Source organism: Balaenoptera musculus, chromosome 4, assembly GCF_009873245.2.
Source record: "Balaenoptera musculus isolate JJ_BM4_2016_0621 chromosome 4, mBalMus1.pri.v3, whole genome shotgun sequence".
Taxonomy (NCBI): Eukaryota; Metazoa; Chordata; class Mammalia; order Artiodactyla; family Balaenopteridae; genus Balaenoptera; species Balaenoptera musculus.
Genome location: NC_045788.1, coordinates 73,675,640 through 73,692,486, shown reverse-complemented (window position 1 = coordinate 73,692,486; position 16,847 = coordinate 73,675,640). Strand labels below are relative to the sequence as shown.

Genomic DNA, 16,847 nt, shown 5'->3' with positions numbered 1-16,847 from the left:
ACATCTGCAGATTCAAGCAACCATGGATCGAAAATATTCAGAAAAAAATTCCAGAAAGTTCCAAAGAGCAAAACTTGAATTTGCTGTGTGCTGGCAGCTATTTACATAGTATTTACATTGTATTAGTTATTATAAGCAACCTAGAGATGATTTAAAGTACATGAGAGGATGTGCATAGGTTATAAACAAATACTATGCCATTTTATGTAAGGGCCATCAGCATCTGTGGATCTTGGTCTCCTTGAGGGGTGGGGGGTGGATCCTGGCACTAGTCCTCCACAGATACCAAGGGACAACTGTATTTAAAATTCATGTGTTCAGTGAACATTTGAGTCTTTACTGTACCCTAGACATTCTTTTAAACAATGGGATTATAAAGATGGCCACATTTATTTAATATCCCATCTTGTTCTAAAAAGAATTTAAGGTGCACCAAGATCTCTAAGACACTGTCCCTTCCCTCATAGAATTTACAATCTAATGGAGATATTTATACAAGTAATTATAAATGGTAAATGTCTGCTAATAGAGATGTTTCACAGAGAACTTTACCTTTGGTCATAGTCTTAAAGTTTACCAGGTTGGGGAATGACAGAGAGTGGGAAAGTTGTCTAAAGTCAGGAAGACACAAAACAGCAGAGCATGTAGTTTGATGTGGCTGAAGAAAAGGGTAATTTTCTGGTGGTAATATTATAAGAGGTTCAAAATGTAGGCAGAGGCCCTCATGTAGCATTGTTTCTTTATGTTTTAAAAATCTGTCTTAACGTAAAACATCATTTATTGCTTTCAGAAGAATAACAAAGAAATACATTTAGAAGGAAAAAGCTTAGAAAAACCTTCACTGGTCTCAAAACCCTCAAAAATATCCAGTCCATTCGTACATAAAGAAGAGCCCAAGTTGCCAGAAATCAGACAAGGAGGCCAGTTTAACAAAGTGCAAGATCTTATCTTCAAAAAACCTACAAGGCAGACCATAATGAATACAGAGACACTGAAGAAAATTCAGATTGATAGGTAAGGAACGAGAGCATATTTGGAAATGTGATAATGTATTTCTAGATGGCTGAAGAGTGGGTGCAGGAGTGGCTCACTGCTCTCTTCTTTTATGGGTTGGTCATTGTATCCGAGTGACTGCAGATAATAGGATTAGCCAAAGACTACCTAGGGGAAGTGTGCTACAGTTGAAAGTATGGTGGCTGTATGGTTGGGCAAGTTATTGAGCCTTTGTTTACAGTTTTTAAAAATGAGAATAATGGGGCTTCCCTGGTGGCGCAGTGGTTAGGAATCTGCCTGCCAGTGCAGGGGACCTGGGTTCGAGCCCTGGTCTGGGAACATCCCACATGCCGCGGAGCAACTAAGCCCGCAAGCCACAACTACTGAGCCCGTGTGCCACAACTACCGAAGCCTGTGCGCCAAGAGCCCGTGCTCCACAACAAGAGAAGTCACTGCAATGAGAAGTCCGCGCACCACAACAAAGAGTAGCCCCCGCTCGCCGCAACTAGAGAAAGCCTGCATGCAGCAACGAAGACGCATTGCAGCCAAATATAAATAAATAAATAAATTTATTAAATAAATAAATAAATGAGAATAATGATAGCAACTTTGCAACATTAATGTAAGGATTAGCAGGAAGGTTCAGCCAAGTGCTTGACACAAATTGGTAGCTATTATGATACTTTATCCATTAGTAAGAGACAGACACTGTCAAAGTAGCCAAATTTTAAACTGCTTTAATCCTGAGTGTTTCTTAAAAGCAATCTCAATTTCCATTGTCTCATTATTTAGTTTTTTGTTGTCAACTGGCTTGCTGACAAAGAAGCCTGTTAAGTTAAAAGAGAGTATAACCTTACGGTAAGAATTTTTGGTAAATAAGGGTTTGTAGCAATTACCCAGAGCCATTAGCCAAATCCAGCCTGTAGTCTATTTTTGAAAATAAGTTTTAGTGGAATACAGCATTGCCCGTTTGTTTACATATCATCTATGGCTGCTTTCATGGGATAACAGCAGAGTTGAGTGGTTTCAACAGAGAGTTTATGTCCTGCAAAACCAAAAATATTTACTATTTGTCCCCTTACAGAAAAACTTGCTGACCCCTGCTTTAGGCCCTCACCAGAAGGGTATTGTCTCTTGCTAAAAACAATCTGGTACAGATTTGCATACATGACAGACAGTGTCCTGTTTATAAGCTGCTAGTTAATGTCCTTTCATTCTCAGTGTGTTGGATCATATTTTTTAATTGATTTCTTGACTCCATTGTATTTATTTTCTTAATATAGTTATTGAATCTTTTTGTGTGAACTATTGGTAATAAATTATTATGTAAAACAGTAAGTGTAGTTCTTACTGATTCTAGATCAAAACATTAAATAGCAGTTTTAAAAATTCTCTACCTAGGAGAATACTATAAAAAGCAATGGACTAGGAGTCAGGAATCTGGATTAAATAGTTCTAGTTCTTTTTCAAACTAGTTATGTGACTTTGGGCAAGGCATTTAACCTTCCTGAGCCTGGGTTTACTCATCTCTAAAATGTGTTGTATTAGCTCTTTAAACAAAAAATTTTTTAAATGATTTAACTTTTTCAAAATTATGAAATATATCAAAAATGCAGAAAATTATAAATAATAAAATAATGAATCCTTATGCATGTAACCACCAAATCTTAACATTTTACATGATTGCTTTAGAGTGTTTTTTCAAATAAAATACTTAGGATACAACTGAAGCCTCTGATTCTAGTTCCCTCACCCTTCCCCCAAATATTTCTTCTGAATTTGTTTTTTATTATACTCTTGCATATGGTGATACTTTTATTAGGTATCTGGGTGTTTTATTTAAGCAATACATATGGTTTTACATGTTCTTAAATGTTGTATACATAGTATCATGCTGTACATTCCAGGTCTGTTAGTCCTTGGTATGTAAACTTTTTCAGGTTAGGGAATTTCTCTTTTATTTCTAGTTTGCTAAGAGTTTTTGTTGTTTGTTTTTATTTTTTAAAAATTTTAAATATTTATTTATTTATTTTTGGCTGTGTTGGGTCTTTGTTGCTGCACACCATCTTTCTCTAGTTGTGGTGAGCAGGGGCTACTCTTTGTTGCAGTGCGTGGGCTTCTCATTGCGGTGGCTTCTCTTCTTGTGGAGCACAGGCTCTAGGTACGCAGGCTTCAGTAGCTGTGGCACGTGGGCTCAGTAGTCGTGGCTCGCGGGCTCTAGAGCACAGGCTCAGTAGTTGTGGCCCACGGGCTTAGTTGCTCTGCGGCATGTGGAATCTTCCTGGACCAGGGCTCAAACCCATGTCCCCTGCATTGGCAGGCGAATTCTTAACCACTGCACCACCAGGGAAATCCCTGTTCTTTGTTTTTAAATGATGTGATGATCATATGGCTTTTTTCTCCTTTTGTCTTTATTAATGTGAGGAATTCCATTAATAGATTTTCTAATACTAAACTATTTTTGCATTCCAAGAATAATTCCAACTTAGTTATGATGTTCCTTCTGGGTCTTAACTTGTGTGATTTCTGTAGCCCTTTGGGAATGTAGGGAAATATATCTTATTGATTCATCTTTTTTGTTTCTCCTTACAGGCAATTTTTCAGTGATGTAATTACAGAAACCATGCAGGAGTTGCAAGATTCAGGCACTTTCACCAATCTCCTGAAAGCTTTGGGCAAAGAAAGGGAAAACAAAATGCATTTCTATAATATCATTGCCAGGTCAGAGTAATTTTAGTTTTATTTGCTTTGCTGCATTTTAAAGTTCTATAAAATTCTCACTGGAAGTCTTAGATTTCTAAAGCAAATCAAATTTTTGCTTTTGAATGAAGATAACTAGAAGTCAGAAATTTGGGTTTTATTCCTAGTTCTGCTGGGACAATAACTCAATTTCTGGGCTTCAGTTATCTGTGTCTACAATATATAAAGTACAATATAGGTACTATAAATGGGTAGTGCATAATCTATGGTTTGTTTTGGCAATGACAATCTCAAGATTCTAGTTAAGTTCATGCTTTCTTTCTTTTTTTATAAATTTATTTGTTTTAGTTATTTATTTTTGACTGCGTTGGGTCTTCATTGCTGCTCGCGGGCTTTCTCTAGTTGCGTTGAGCAGGAGCTACTCTTCATTGCAGTGCGTGGGCTTCTCATTGCGGTGACTTCTCTTGTTGCAGAGCATGGGCTCTAGAACGCAAGCTCAGTAGTTGTGGCACACAGGCTTAGTTGCTCCGCGACATGTGGGATCTTCCTGGACCAGGGATCGAACCCATGTCCTCTGCATTGGCAGGCGGATTCTTAACCACTGCGCAACCAGAGAAGTGCAAGTTCATGCTTTCCTAAAATTCCTGAGTAGCAGTATTTCTCTAGCTGCAATTTAGTGATAAGTGTTTTTGTTGTTGTTGTTGCTATAGACTGAATGTTCTTGCCCCCCCCCCTTAGTTTTTGGAAATCCTGACCCCTAATGTGATGGTATTAGGAGGTGGGACCTTTGGTAGGTGATTAGGTTGTGAGGGTGGAGCCTTCATCAATGGGATTAGTGCCCTTATAAAAGAGACCGAGCAGAGCTTCCTCTCCCCTTCTGTCATATATAGATACAAATGAAAATGGCCATTTGTCAACCAGGTAGCTGGTTCTCACCAGACACTGAATCTGATAGCACCTGGATCTTGGACTTAATAGCCTCTAGAACTGTGAGAAATCCATTTCTTTGTTTGTAAGCCACTCAATCTATGATATTTTTGTTATAGCAGCCCAAGCTAAGATAGGTATTGTTTTGTTTTTTCTTGTATCGTTCTGTTATTTTATTTTAAACCTAAATAATGGGATTGCTGGAGATAAGCAGAATTCTGTTTCTGAGAGCAAACAGAAACAACATAAAATAGTTAAATTCTCATTCAGACAGTACTGAGTTTGAATTCTGCTCTGCCATTTACTATTTGTGTGACCATGGCAAGTGTGTTAGTCTGTGTCTTCTGAGAGATAGATGCCAAGATGACATTATTAATGTAAAGATTTTATCAGGGAAACACCTATGTGAGAGAAAATGAGAAGGGAGCCTTTGGATTCAATGCTGGACTCACCCTAAGTGAAGGAGACGAAGGTTGAGTGGAAGATACTGCCCTGCAGTCTAAGGATGGTTTGGCAAGGTCATCAGGGAGCCCTTGAGCCAAAGTCAAGCATCAGAAAAGTCCTCGGTCTCCCAGGAAGGGATGATCTTATCCCTGCCACACTCAAAACTTGGCTGGGAGCAGTCAGTGGGAAGTGTGGCCTCAGAGCACACACAGTGAAGGAGTTCAGAGCCTAGAGCTGGGACCCTTACTTGCTTACGTCGCCTGTACTTGGAGGTCTGTGTGGCACATTCTCATGTCCTCCACAGCAAGTTACCTCAGCATTCTACATGTATTTTCCTCATCTGTAAAATAGAGGTAATGATAAAGACTACCACATAAGGTTATTGAGAGGTGCTTAGAATAGAAAGGAGTCTTCTTTTTCCTCTTCCTGTTCCTCTTCTTCTTAGCTTTTTCTCAGCAGCAGCTATTTTAGAGATAACACAGTCTTTTTTTAAAGTGTTACTGAAAGTTTGCTGCATGGACCAGCACCATTAGCACCACCTGGGAACTTTGTAGAGATACAAATTCCAGGGCCCCCAACCCAAACCAAATGAATGAGAATCTCTGGGGTAGAGCCCAGGAATCTCTTTCTTAGCTTCTAGGCGAACCCTGTGCACCCTAAAGTTTGAGAAGCACTACTCTAAACACAAATTATTCTTATTTCTCCTAGGGAGAAAAATGGAAGAAAAAAGATAAAATCTCTACAAAAACAGCTACTTAATGTCAAAAGAGAAAGGCAAGCTGAAGTACAGGTAAGAATTACCTGGGCAACACCAAAAGTTACTGAGCTAAAACAGCTAAATAGAAGTCATCTTTCTCAAGCAAAAAAAAAAAAGATGTTATGTATAAGAAATTGTCGTTTCTCCTGGGGTGCCTAAACTATTAAAAATATAAAGAGAGTAATTAGATATTTGGCCTGGAATGTACAATTATGTCCAGAATCGACCTCTGGGAGACCCTAACCCTCTGGAGCTCTAAGCCTGTTCTTACCCCTCCCAACTGATCCAACCACATCACCCACTCCTTCCCTCCAGGAGACCGTGTCTCAGGCAGTCTCTTGTATGCCAAGATCCCAGATGGGAGACCATAGTCCTAGGTAGGACATTAAGCACATTACATACCTCCTTACACCTGATGGTTAGGGTTAATAACGTCATTTGCATTATATTTCAAGTACAGAGTGGATTTATTGAGCTTCTGTGGTCATTAGGGCCTAACCTTATGTCTAATCTACCTCTATGGGAAAATGCATCCTGAGTTTTAAGCAAGTGACTTGCAAAACAATGTTTGGGCTACAACCTAGGCAGTTAGAAATTAGTACCATTAGGATGACTAACACTATTAGCAGTTTAGAAAGTTACAAAATATGGCCTAATATCAGCTTTTCACTGCCTAGCTATTTGAACAAGTTTATGCTTCCAATCAGGGAATCTTCATCATTACCTACACAGAAGTTAGAATAATATTTGAAAAATATATTCGGAAGAATTGTCTAAAAAAGGTCACTAACCTTTCTTCTGAGATACTATCTTTAGGTCTTCTGAACAAATCGTTTATTTGTTCTATTATCTCTCATTTCCTATTATCAATTTTGAAGTAACTTTGGTATTGATTTTCACTTCATTATCCCTATTAACCCTCTGTTTATAGCCTACATTTTTAGAAAGCCATTTCTTTTTACATTTATTTTTATTTATTTATTTATTTTTGGCTGCATCGGGTCTTAGTTGCTGCACGAGGGATCTTTGTTGCAGCGCATGGGCTTCTCTCTAGTTGTGGTATGCGGGTTTTCTCTTTCTAGTTGTGGGGTGAGGGCTCCAGAGCATGTGGGCTCTGTAGTTTGTAGCACGTGGGCTCTCTAGCTGTGACGCGCAGGCTCAGTAGTTGTGGTGCACGGGCTTAGTTGCCCTGCAGCATGTGACATCTTAGTTCCACGACCAGGGATGGAACCCGCGTCCTCTGCTTTGGAAGGTGGATTCTTTACCACTGGATCACCGGGGAAGTCCCCTGAAAACCATTTCTGCACCACCCTCCCCCTCAAAGGCTTCATAAAAACTGGTGTGCACTTAGGTTTTCTCTCTAATGAATAGACTTTTTCAGAGGTTTCTTAGCCTTTTTTCCCTCAAAAGCTCTACCATTATTTAAAACTTCCTCTTTTATTTCTTGACTATTAAAAAAGAAGATATTTGTATCAATGTCCTTTTAAGGCTCCAAACCAAATAGTATCAAAAGAGACCTCAGGGGGCTTCCCTGGTGGTGCAGTGGTTGAGAATCCGCCTGCCAATGCAGGGGACACGGGTTCGAGCCCTGGTCTGGGAGGATCCCACATGCCACGGAGCAACTAAGCCCGTGAGGCTCAACTACTGAGCCTGCGCGTCTGGAGCCTGTGCTCCGCAACAAGAGAGGCTGCGATAGTGAGAGGCCCGCGCACTGCGATGAAGAGTGGCCCCCGCTTGCCGCAACTAGAGAAAGCCCTCGCACAGAAACAAAGACCCAACACAGCCATAAATAAATAAATAAAAAATTAATTTAAAAAAAATTTTCCTTTTTAAAAAAAAAAAAGAGACCTCAGGTTTCGCACTCTGCCAATCAACTCCCCTTTGCTACTATCACAGCCACTGTTTTTCTTTTTTTTTTAAACACTTTAAATTATATTGTTGGGGACTTCCTGGTGGTCCACTGGTTAAGACTTCGCCTGCGAATGCAGGGGGTGTGGGTTTGATCCCTGGTCACGGGTTTGATCCCTGGTCACGGAGCTAGGATCCCACATGCCTCATGGCCAAAAAACCCAAAAAAACATGAAACAGAAGCAATATTGTAACAAATTCAATAAAGACTTAAAAAATAAATATATTGTTGACAGTATAATTTTCCAGACAACAGGTAACACTAGATTGTGAAACTTACCTTCTTGGATTACAGTCTCAGCTGTTACATTCAGACCCAGTAAAACTAAAGTAGAATATCTCTCAGATATTTTGATCATCAGCAAAGGAGTAGATAAACCAGAACTAGAAGATGCAAGGCAAACCTTGAATAGAAAACAGCTATCAAGATGAAATCAAGTTAAATCCCTAGAGTTACTAAAAAACCAGTGGTCAAGTCAAGGTTGGAAAACAAGAAGATAGTTAGGAGGTACATGGATATTAGAGACCTGTGGGTCAGAAAATGATGATAGTAAGTAGGATGGCAGGTTTGAGTGTGTGAAAGTATGTGTGGAGATCACTGGAATGTGAGGGAGCAATTGCCTTATGAAGCTTCCTACTGGGTCCCCAGGCAAAACGACAAAGTCACAAAGGAAAAAAATCAGGTTGCTGTTAGACTTCTGAACATCAGCACACAAAGCCAGATAACAGTGGAGCAGTATTTTCATGAAACTAAAGGGGAAAAAAGAGAGACCCAAGGTCAATATATAAAAATTAATGTATCTTTTCCATACATCAGCAGCAGACTTAGAAAAAGAAATTGAAATATATATATTTATAATATCATCAAAAATATCAAATATCTAGCAATGGAATCCAGTGGCAGCAGCAAAATGTGCAGGACTTCTTTGCAGAAAACTATAAAACAGTACTGAAAAATTAAATAATATTTAAATAATTGGAGGGATATACTGTGTTTATGGATTGGAAGACTCCAATTAAAAAGATGTGGATTCTTCAAAAATTGGTTGATACATTGAATTCAATCCCAATCAGAATCTTGATTGGATTTAATTTAATTTACATATTTACTCATTTTTGTGAGACTTGACAAACTGATTCTAAAATTTATATTGAAATGCCAAGGACCAAGAATAGTCAAGACACTATTAAAGAGAACTTGCGGGACTTTCCTGGTGGCACAGCGGTTAAGAGTCTGCCTGCTGGTGCGGGGGACGCTGTTTCGACCCCTGGGCCGGGAGGATCCCACGTGCCGCGGAGCAACTGGGCCCGTGTGCCACAACTACTGAGCCTGCGCTCTAGAGCCCACGTGACACAACTACTGAAGCCCATGCGCCTAGAGCCCGTGCTCTGCAGCAAGAGAAGCCACTGCAATGAGAAGCCCGGCAACCACAACCAAGAGTAGCCCCCGCTCACCGCAACTAGAGAAAGCCTGCTCACAGCAACGAAGACCCAACGCAGCTTAAAAATAATAATAATAAATAAGTTTAAAGAAAAAAGAAGTTATTATATTATGTAACTGTTTAAAAGGTCATATAACATTTGTCTTCAATTACCCTGTGCCAACTCAAAGGCATCTAGTTTTAATGCTATTGCCATGGGCCTCTGATTACTCTGGTTCTTCTCTGTATAGCTGTTCTGCACAAACTTACGGCATTCCATATTGACAGTGTGGAAACAGAGGAGGATATAAAATGCTTACAGGCTATGATTGTAAAACCATGATTAAGTCATACTAATAAGTGAACCCAAGTGTCATGCCATTTCTTCATCTTCCAATATGCAACAAAGATCCAGCCTAGAAATACTGAGTTATAGGCCAAGGATCTTCAGTTGTATGAATTCCTTTTAAGATTCTCACTAAGAAGAGATCTGCCTTCACCATAACCCATTATCATAACCCTGGTTGTCCATGGTATCTAGAGCTTTCTCCATGATCAATCATGAACTGATGCAGCATATTTGTGGGTTTTTGTAGCAGACCAAACTTTACTTCCAAATCCCCAAACTGCCTTCAGATCTAGACTTCTGGACTTGTTATTTGAATTCAGAGAAGCTTTAGTAATGGAAAGAAGCAGTCAACCAATTAGAGTTAATAAGGCTCCGATGGCTGCCACAATATTGTGAGCAGAAGTCTTTTTTTTTTTCCCCAGCTGCAGCGTGGGGCTTGTGGGATCTTAGTTCCCCGACCAGGGATCATTGAACCCAGGCCCATGGCAGTTAAAGCACTGAGTCCTAACCACTGGACTGCCAGGGAATTCCCCCAGAGGCTTTTAATGGTAGTGTCTGTTTTCATAATTGAACACAAAGTAGGGAGGAGAGTACTGGTTCCTGAAATTTTGGGGAGCTGGAGAAGATGGAACTTGTCTTATACCTCAGGCTGCCTCTTTGGTTGGATGGAAAAAGGAAAATGGAAATGTGGTCTATTAAAGTGATAAAAGCCATGGGAAAAAAATAGAGTTCTGTATTAAATTAACATTTATATTTGCCTGTCCGTCTGTAACTAAGAATACTGGCTGATTCTATGAGAGTCTATGAATAAACTCTGAGCCAAATAGTCTCCCGTTCTAAAATGCAGATGAAGCATGATCAAGTCAGAACTTCTAAAGTTTCAGGCTCCAATTCCACCCACTGCTTTCATTTCCATTTGAACTATTACCTTTCCAATCACACCAATTTCCTCTTTTCTTTCCTTTTGTACTAAAATATTTGCACACTTCACTGTCTTGGATAATCTCATCTGAGTAAACTCCTTCTTAAATGTGATGACTGTATACTCCAATAAAGATGTTAAAAAAAAATGTGATGCCTAAAACTGTACACACTATTATAGATGTCTAACCACAACAGAGGATAGGGGAGAATTTTTTCCCTGTTATATAAACAGTATACAGTGCCACAAATTGCAGTAATATAAACAAAGAGGAAGCACTCCAAATGCTTTTCACAATATTGTATGGCAATATTCTTTCATGATTGTGAAGATTCTGATGACAAACCACTAGAAGAAGCACAGTGAAAGGAAGACTCTGAGAAGTCTAAAGAATACAAGGGAAGGGTGGCACCTTTTTTCAGTGCTGCTATTACAACAACCAGTGGTGGGGCCCTAACCTCAGGTTCTCATGTTAGAAGCTGGGTAAGCCTCTAATGAAAGTGTTGGAAGACAAGTTAGGTCTTCACAATTCTCAACTTACAAGATTCTTCTAACCAAAATCAGGACTTTAGTTTCACCTTTGCTTCTTCTTGGAGTCAGTCCAGAGTTCTAATAATCAACAGGGTTTTGAATTCTAATGTCTCTTACGTATCATATACCAGCTTTGAGTTGTTTGCAAATTTAACAAGCATGTTTTCTATATCTGTATTTAATTCTTTAATCCATTTTGGAGCCTACAGTTCATCATCATCATTGCAAACTATTCTCTTTGGTACTCTTTCTATTTCTGGCCCCCCAAAAGGAAATTGGTCATTAAAGAATGCAAAAAGCTGAGGGGATGAGTGAAGAAAGAGCGAGGTAACATGCGAAAATTAGTAATAGTGTGGCCAGAGAAAAAACGAAGTGTGGCTTGGAGTGTGGAGCAGTTCAGGGATGTTTTAAAATATCATGCAAAGCTTCCAGTATAGCACAGAGCTTTCCAAAGTGCAGTCAGTGACCATGGATGGCAATGGGGTTGCTGAATGAAGAACAAAAGGATGAGAAATCAGGAGGGCTGTAGTTGATGTAGGGCTACCCAGTCTAGACATTCGTGTGAACCCAGGTGTAAGAAACAAATTTTCATGATTAACTCCTGCTAAGGAAGAGGTACAAAACGCTCTTCATCCAGCCGTAGAATACAGATGGTCACTATGAGGGTCAAAGGCAAGAGTTTGTACTCAAAATCACTGAGCACCATTAGGAAGATCCCTCTCAATATTGCCGTAAGATTTTAGGGTTCTAGGACATCCAGCTTGTGCCCTTTGACTCCTTTTATAACCAGTCAAAATGAGTAGGGGTGGGTTCATATCCTTCATGCTTACTGCATCTAACCTCAATAATCATGGCAAAGCTGAAGTAAGTGAAGGACTCTTCTTTAACAGCCAACCTTCTCCTTGAAGGCTCAGGCTTCTAGCTTACATAAGATATATCTCTATATGTATGTATGTTATCTACCTATCTATCTCTACTTCCAGTTGTCCAGCACTCAAAATTTAAGGGAAATGAGAATTCCTAGGCCCAGTGGGGAAATAACTCCTTCTTGGAATCCTGTTCTGAGAACATCTCCCCAGTGCTATATACCTCCGTGGCAGCTCCAGCATTGGAAAGGTTTATTATACATGCTGGAGTCAATAGGATGAGGTAAGGGCAAACTGCTTTAAGAAACTCTAGATCAGCATAAAATCAGGCATTATTGCTGCCTCAGGACTTTGGCATACATTTTTCCTTTTTCTTAGAATTCCCCTCGACCCCACTTTTCCTTTTTTTTTTTAAATTTTACTTTATTTATTTTTGGCTGTGTCGGGTCTTCATTGCTGCACGCGGGCTTTCTCTAGTTGCGGCGAGCAGGGGCTACTCTTCATTGTGGTGCGTGGGCTTCTTATTGCGGTGGCCTCTGTTGTTGCGGATCACAGGCTCTAGGTGCGTGGGCTTCAGTAGTTGTGGCACACAGGCTCAGTAGTTGTGGCTCACGGGCTCAGTAGTTGTGGCACACGGGCCTAGTTTTTCCACAGCATGTGGGATCTTCCTGGACCAGGGCTCGAACCCGTGTCCCCTGTATTGTCAGGCAGATTCTTATCCACTGCACCACCAGGGAAGCGCAACCCACTTTTCTTACCCTTCAGGTGTCAGATTAAACATTCCTTTCTCAGAGAATCCTTTTTTGGACTATCCAATCTAATGTAGGTCTCTCTTGTTATTTTCTCTCATAGCCTGTTGCCCTTTTCTTTCATAGCATATTTCACATTTTAAAAAGTTTATATGTATTTGTTTCCTTTTAATTACATCTTTCCCACTAGATTGTAAGCTCTATGAGGGCAAGGACCATGTCTATTTGGCCTTTACTGTTTACCTAGAGTCTAGTTCAATGCCTGATACATAATAAATATTTTAAAAATGAATACCAAGGCCATTAAATTGCCAAGCACTTATTATCAAAAAGGCCTGATATTACAAGTGTTGGCAAGGATGTGGAGAAAAGGGAACCCTCATGTACTGTTGGTGGGAAAGTAAATTGGTGCAGTCACTATGGAAAACAGTATGGAGATTCCTCAAAAAATTAAGAATAAAACTACCATATCATTCATTTATTCCACTTCTGGGTATTTATCCAAAGAACATGAAAACACTAATTCGGAAAGATATACGTACCCCTATGTTCACTGCAGCATTGTCCACAATAGCCGAGATAAGGAAACAACCTAAGTGCCCACTGACAGATGAATGGATAAAGAAGATATGGTATATATATACACAGTATATACACAATGGAACACTACTCAGCCATAAAAAGATGAAGTCTTGCTACTTGTGACAACATGGATGGACACTGAGATTATCATGCTAAGTGAAATAAGTCAGACAGAGAAAGATAAATAACATATAATTTCACTCATGTGGAATCTAAAACAAACAAACAAAACAAAAATAGATGAGCAAACCAAACAAAAACAAACATGTAGAACAGAGTAGTGGTTACCAGAAGGGGAAAGGATTAGGGGTGGGAAATGGGTAAAGGGGGTCAACTGTATGGTGACAGATGGAAACTGAACTTTTGGTGGTGAGCACATTGTAATGTATACAGAAATTGAAATATAATGTACACATGAAACTTACATAATATTATAAACCAATGTTAACTCAATTAAAAAAAGAAAAGAAATTGCCAAGCACTTTGGAACCTGCGAAGAGTTTTCACACATATTGTCAATCAATCCTTATAATTACTTGCTAAGATATTGCAGGTAGGGTAGATATTAATGTTTCTATTTTAAAGAAAGTAAGACTTAGAGAGTTTAACTGACGTGGCCAAATTCACACAGCTGGTGGGGCTTGGGTGGGAAGTTAGGTCTTTTGATCATTTAGTTCAGTGCTCTTTCCACCAAAATGAGATAGTAATGGGAAATTTGTGTGGATACAGAGTACCCAAATGGTGTGCCTAGGAAAGAATCTCACAGTCCTGATGCTTAGAACTACTTATCTTTCATTTTCATTTATACTATCCATGATTATTGGATAAATTTCCCATAGTGTGATAGCAGAAAAATAGATCCAGTTCCTTGTTGAAATATAAGAACAAAAGGTAGGTTCTCTGTCTAGCTGTGACCGGCTGAGGCTGCACAGCAGCATAGGGACGGTAGCCTTGTCCGGCTACTGCAGCACTAAGGTGTCAGTTGGTCCCGCCAGAACACTTCAGTTCTGCCCTGCAAAGATATATTTAATAACTGATTGGTGTGCCCCTTTAATACAAGAAAATGGAAACTGAACAGCCAGAGGAAACCTTTCCCAACACCGAAACCAATGGTGAATTTGGTAAATGCCCTGCTGAAGATATGGAAGATGAACAAGCTTTTAAAAGATCTAGAAACACCGATGAGATGGTTGAATTACGCATTCTGCTTCAGAGCAAGAATGCTGGGGCAGTGATTGGAAAAGGAGGCAAGAATATTAAGGCTCTCCGTACAGACTACAATGCCAGTGTTTCAGTCCCAGACAGCAGTGGCCCCGAGTGCATATTGAGTATCAGTGCTGATATTGAAACAATTGGAGAAATTCTGAAGAAAATCATCCCTATCTTGGAAGAGGGCCTGCAGGTGCCATCACCCACCGCAACCAGCCAGCTCCCGCTCGAATCTGATGCTGTGGAATGCTTAAATTACCAACACTATAAAGGAAGCAACTTTGACTGCGAGTTGAGACTGTTGATTCTTCAGAGTCTGGCTGGAGGAATTATTGGGGTCAAAGGTGCTAAAATCAAAGAACTTTGAGAGAACACTCAGACAACAATCAAGCTTTTCCAGGAATGTTGTCCTCAATCCACTGACAGAGTTGTTCTTATTGGAGGAAAACCTGATAGGGTTGTAGAGTGCATAAAGATCATCCTTGATCTTATATCAGAGTCTCCCATCAAAGGACATGCTCAGCCTTATGACCCCAATTTTTACGATGAAACCTATGATTATGGTGGTTTTACAATGATGTTTGATGACCGCCGTGGATGTCCTGTGGGATTTCCCATGCGGGGAAGAGGTGGTTTTGACAGAATGCCTCCTGGTCGGGGTGGGCGTCCCATGCCTCCATCCAGAAGAGATTGTGATGTGAGCCCTTGTTGAGGACCTCGTCCACCTCCTCCTGGACGAGGTGGCTGGGGTGGTGGCAGAGCTCAGAATCTTTCTCTTCCTCCACCACCACCACCTAGAGGAGGAGATCTAATGGCCTATGACAGAAGAGGGAGACCTGGAGACTGTTATGATGGCATGGTTGGTTTCAGTGCTGATGAAACCTGGGACTCTGCAGTAGATACATGGAGCCCATCAGAGTGGCGGATGGCTTATGAACCACAGGGTGGCTCTGGATATGATTATTCCTACGCAGGGGGTCGTGGCTCATACGGTGATCTTGGTGGACCTATTATTACTACACAAGTAACTATTCCCAAAGATCTGGCTGGATCTATTATTGGCAAAGGTGGTCAGCGGATTAAACAAATCTGTCATGAGTCAGGAGCTTCGATCAAAATTGATGAGCCTTTAGAAGAGTCCGAAGATCGGATTATTACCATTACAGGAACACAGGCCCAGATACAGAGTGCACAGTATTTGCTGCAGAACACTGTGAAGCAGTATTCTGGAAAGTTTTTCTAAGACTAGTGAAGGAGTCCTGCATCCTTTTTTTTTTTCTCTGCTTCTGTTTAAAAAGCCAACATTCCTCTGCTTCACAGGTGTTCTGCATTTGAGGTGTAGTGAAATCTTTGCTGTTCACCAGATGTAATGTTTTAGTTCCTTACAAACAGACTTACTTGGGGGTTGGGGGAGGGTGTGCAAAAATCAACATTGAAATTTTGAAACAGCAGCAGAGTGAGTGACTTATAATTTTTGTTCACTGTTGATGGTTTAAAAAAAAAAATCCCCCCATGTAATTATTGTGAACACTTTGCTTTGTGGTCACTGTAACATTTGGGGGGTGGGACAGGGAGGAAAAGTAGCAATAGTCCATGTGTCCCTGGCATCTATTCAGAGCAGTGTGCAGAATGTAATGCTCTTTTGTAAGAAACGTTTTATGATTTTTAAAATAAATTTAGTGAACCTATTTTTGGTGGTCATTTTTTTTTAAGATGGTCATTTTTCAAATGGCTGAATTCCCCCCAACCTGCCCCCAAACTAAACACTAAGTTTAATTTTCAGTCCTCTGTTGGGTATAAATAAATGCATCTCTTCTTGGACTTAGGCAAATATCTTGACACATTCAGTTCTGGTGATTTCTTAAGTGATTTGAAAGTCCATTGCTTGGGAGGAAATTCCACCACACATTCATGCTTCTAATAAGCTAGGGATTTTTGTTTGTTTTTGCAAATGCTTGCCCCTACTTTGCAACGATTTTCTGTTTGTAGTTGTGAAGAACCAAGGTGGGGAGCAATGCAACAGATGGAGTAGTTGGTATAAGTATATACCAGAAGCCTAATGGTGGCAAGTTTTATTAATCAGAATAATACTTGGTTATGGAAGTGACTGATGCTAAATAAATTCTGATTATTTTTTATTAAATAATTTCTCACCTATAGACTTAAACTGTCAGCTTGGTAGTGTCTATTAGTTAAACTTTGTAAAAAATATATATATATATATATTCTTGTTTTTCCATTGTATGCAAATTGAAAGAAAAAGATGTACCATTTCTCTGTTGTATGTTGGATTATGTAGGAAATGTTTGTGGACAATTCAAAAAAAGATGAAAAAAGTTCCTGTGGATGTTTTATGTAGTATCTTGGCATTTGTATTGATAGTTAAAAGTTCACTTCCAAATAAAACTCCCATAATGCTAGATTTGATGTGTGCCCAATTTGAACAAGGGTTGATTGACACCTGTAAAATTTGTTAAAACATTCCTCTT

The 16,847-nt window shown here is 39.8% G+C and overlaps 2 protein-coding genes across 2 annotated transcripts in view; both read left to right on the top strand.

Annotated features, from left to right (window-relative positions):
• Positions 1-16,847, top strand: part of IQCG (IQ motif containing G) — a 53,443-nt gene that overhangs the window by 13,715 nt on the left and 22,881 nt on the right. Inside the window, exons 4-6 of the mRNA XM_036850582.1 lie at positions 791-1,014; positions 3,586-3,714; positions 5,773-5,854. Coding sequence (XP_036706477.1) covers positions 791-1,014; positions 3,586-3,714; positions 5,773-5,854 — 435 coding nt within the window. The remainder of the gene's footprint in view (positions 1-790; positions 1,015-3,585; positions 3,715-5,772; positions 5,855-16,847) is intronic.
• Positions 14,149-15,601, top strand: LOC118894372 (heterogeneous nuclear ribonucleoprotein K-like). Its single transcript, XM_036850581.1, is given in 1 exon segment — positions 14,149-15,601. A coding segment is annotated over 1 exon segment (1,389 nt). The 5' UTR covers positions 14,149-14,212.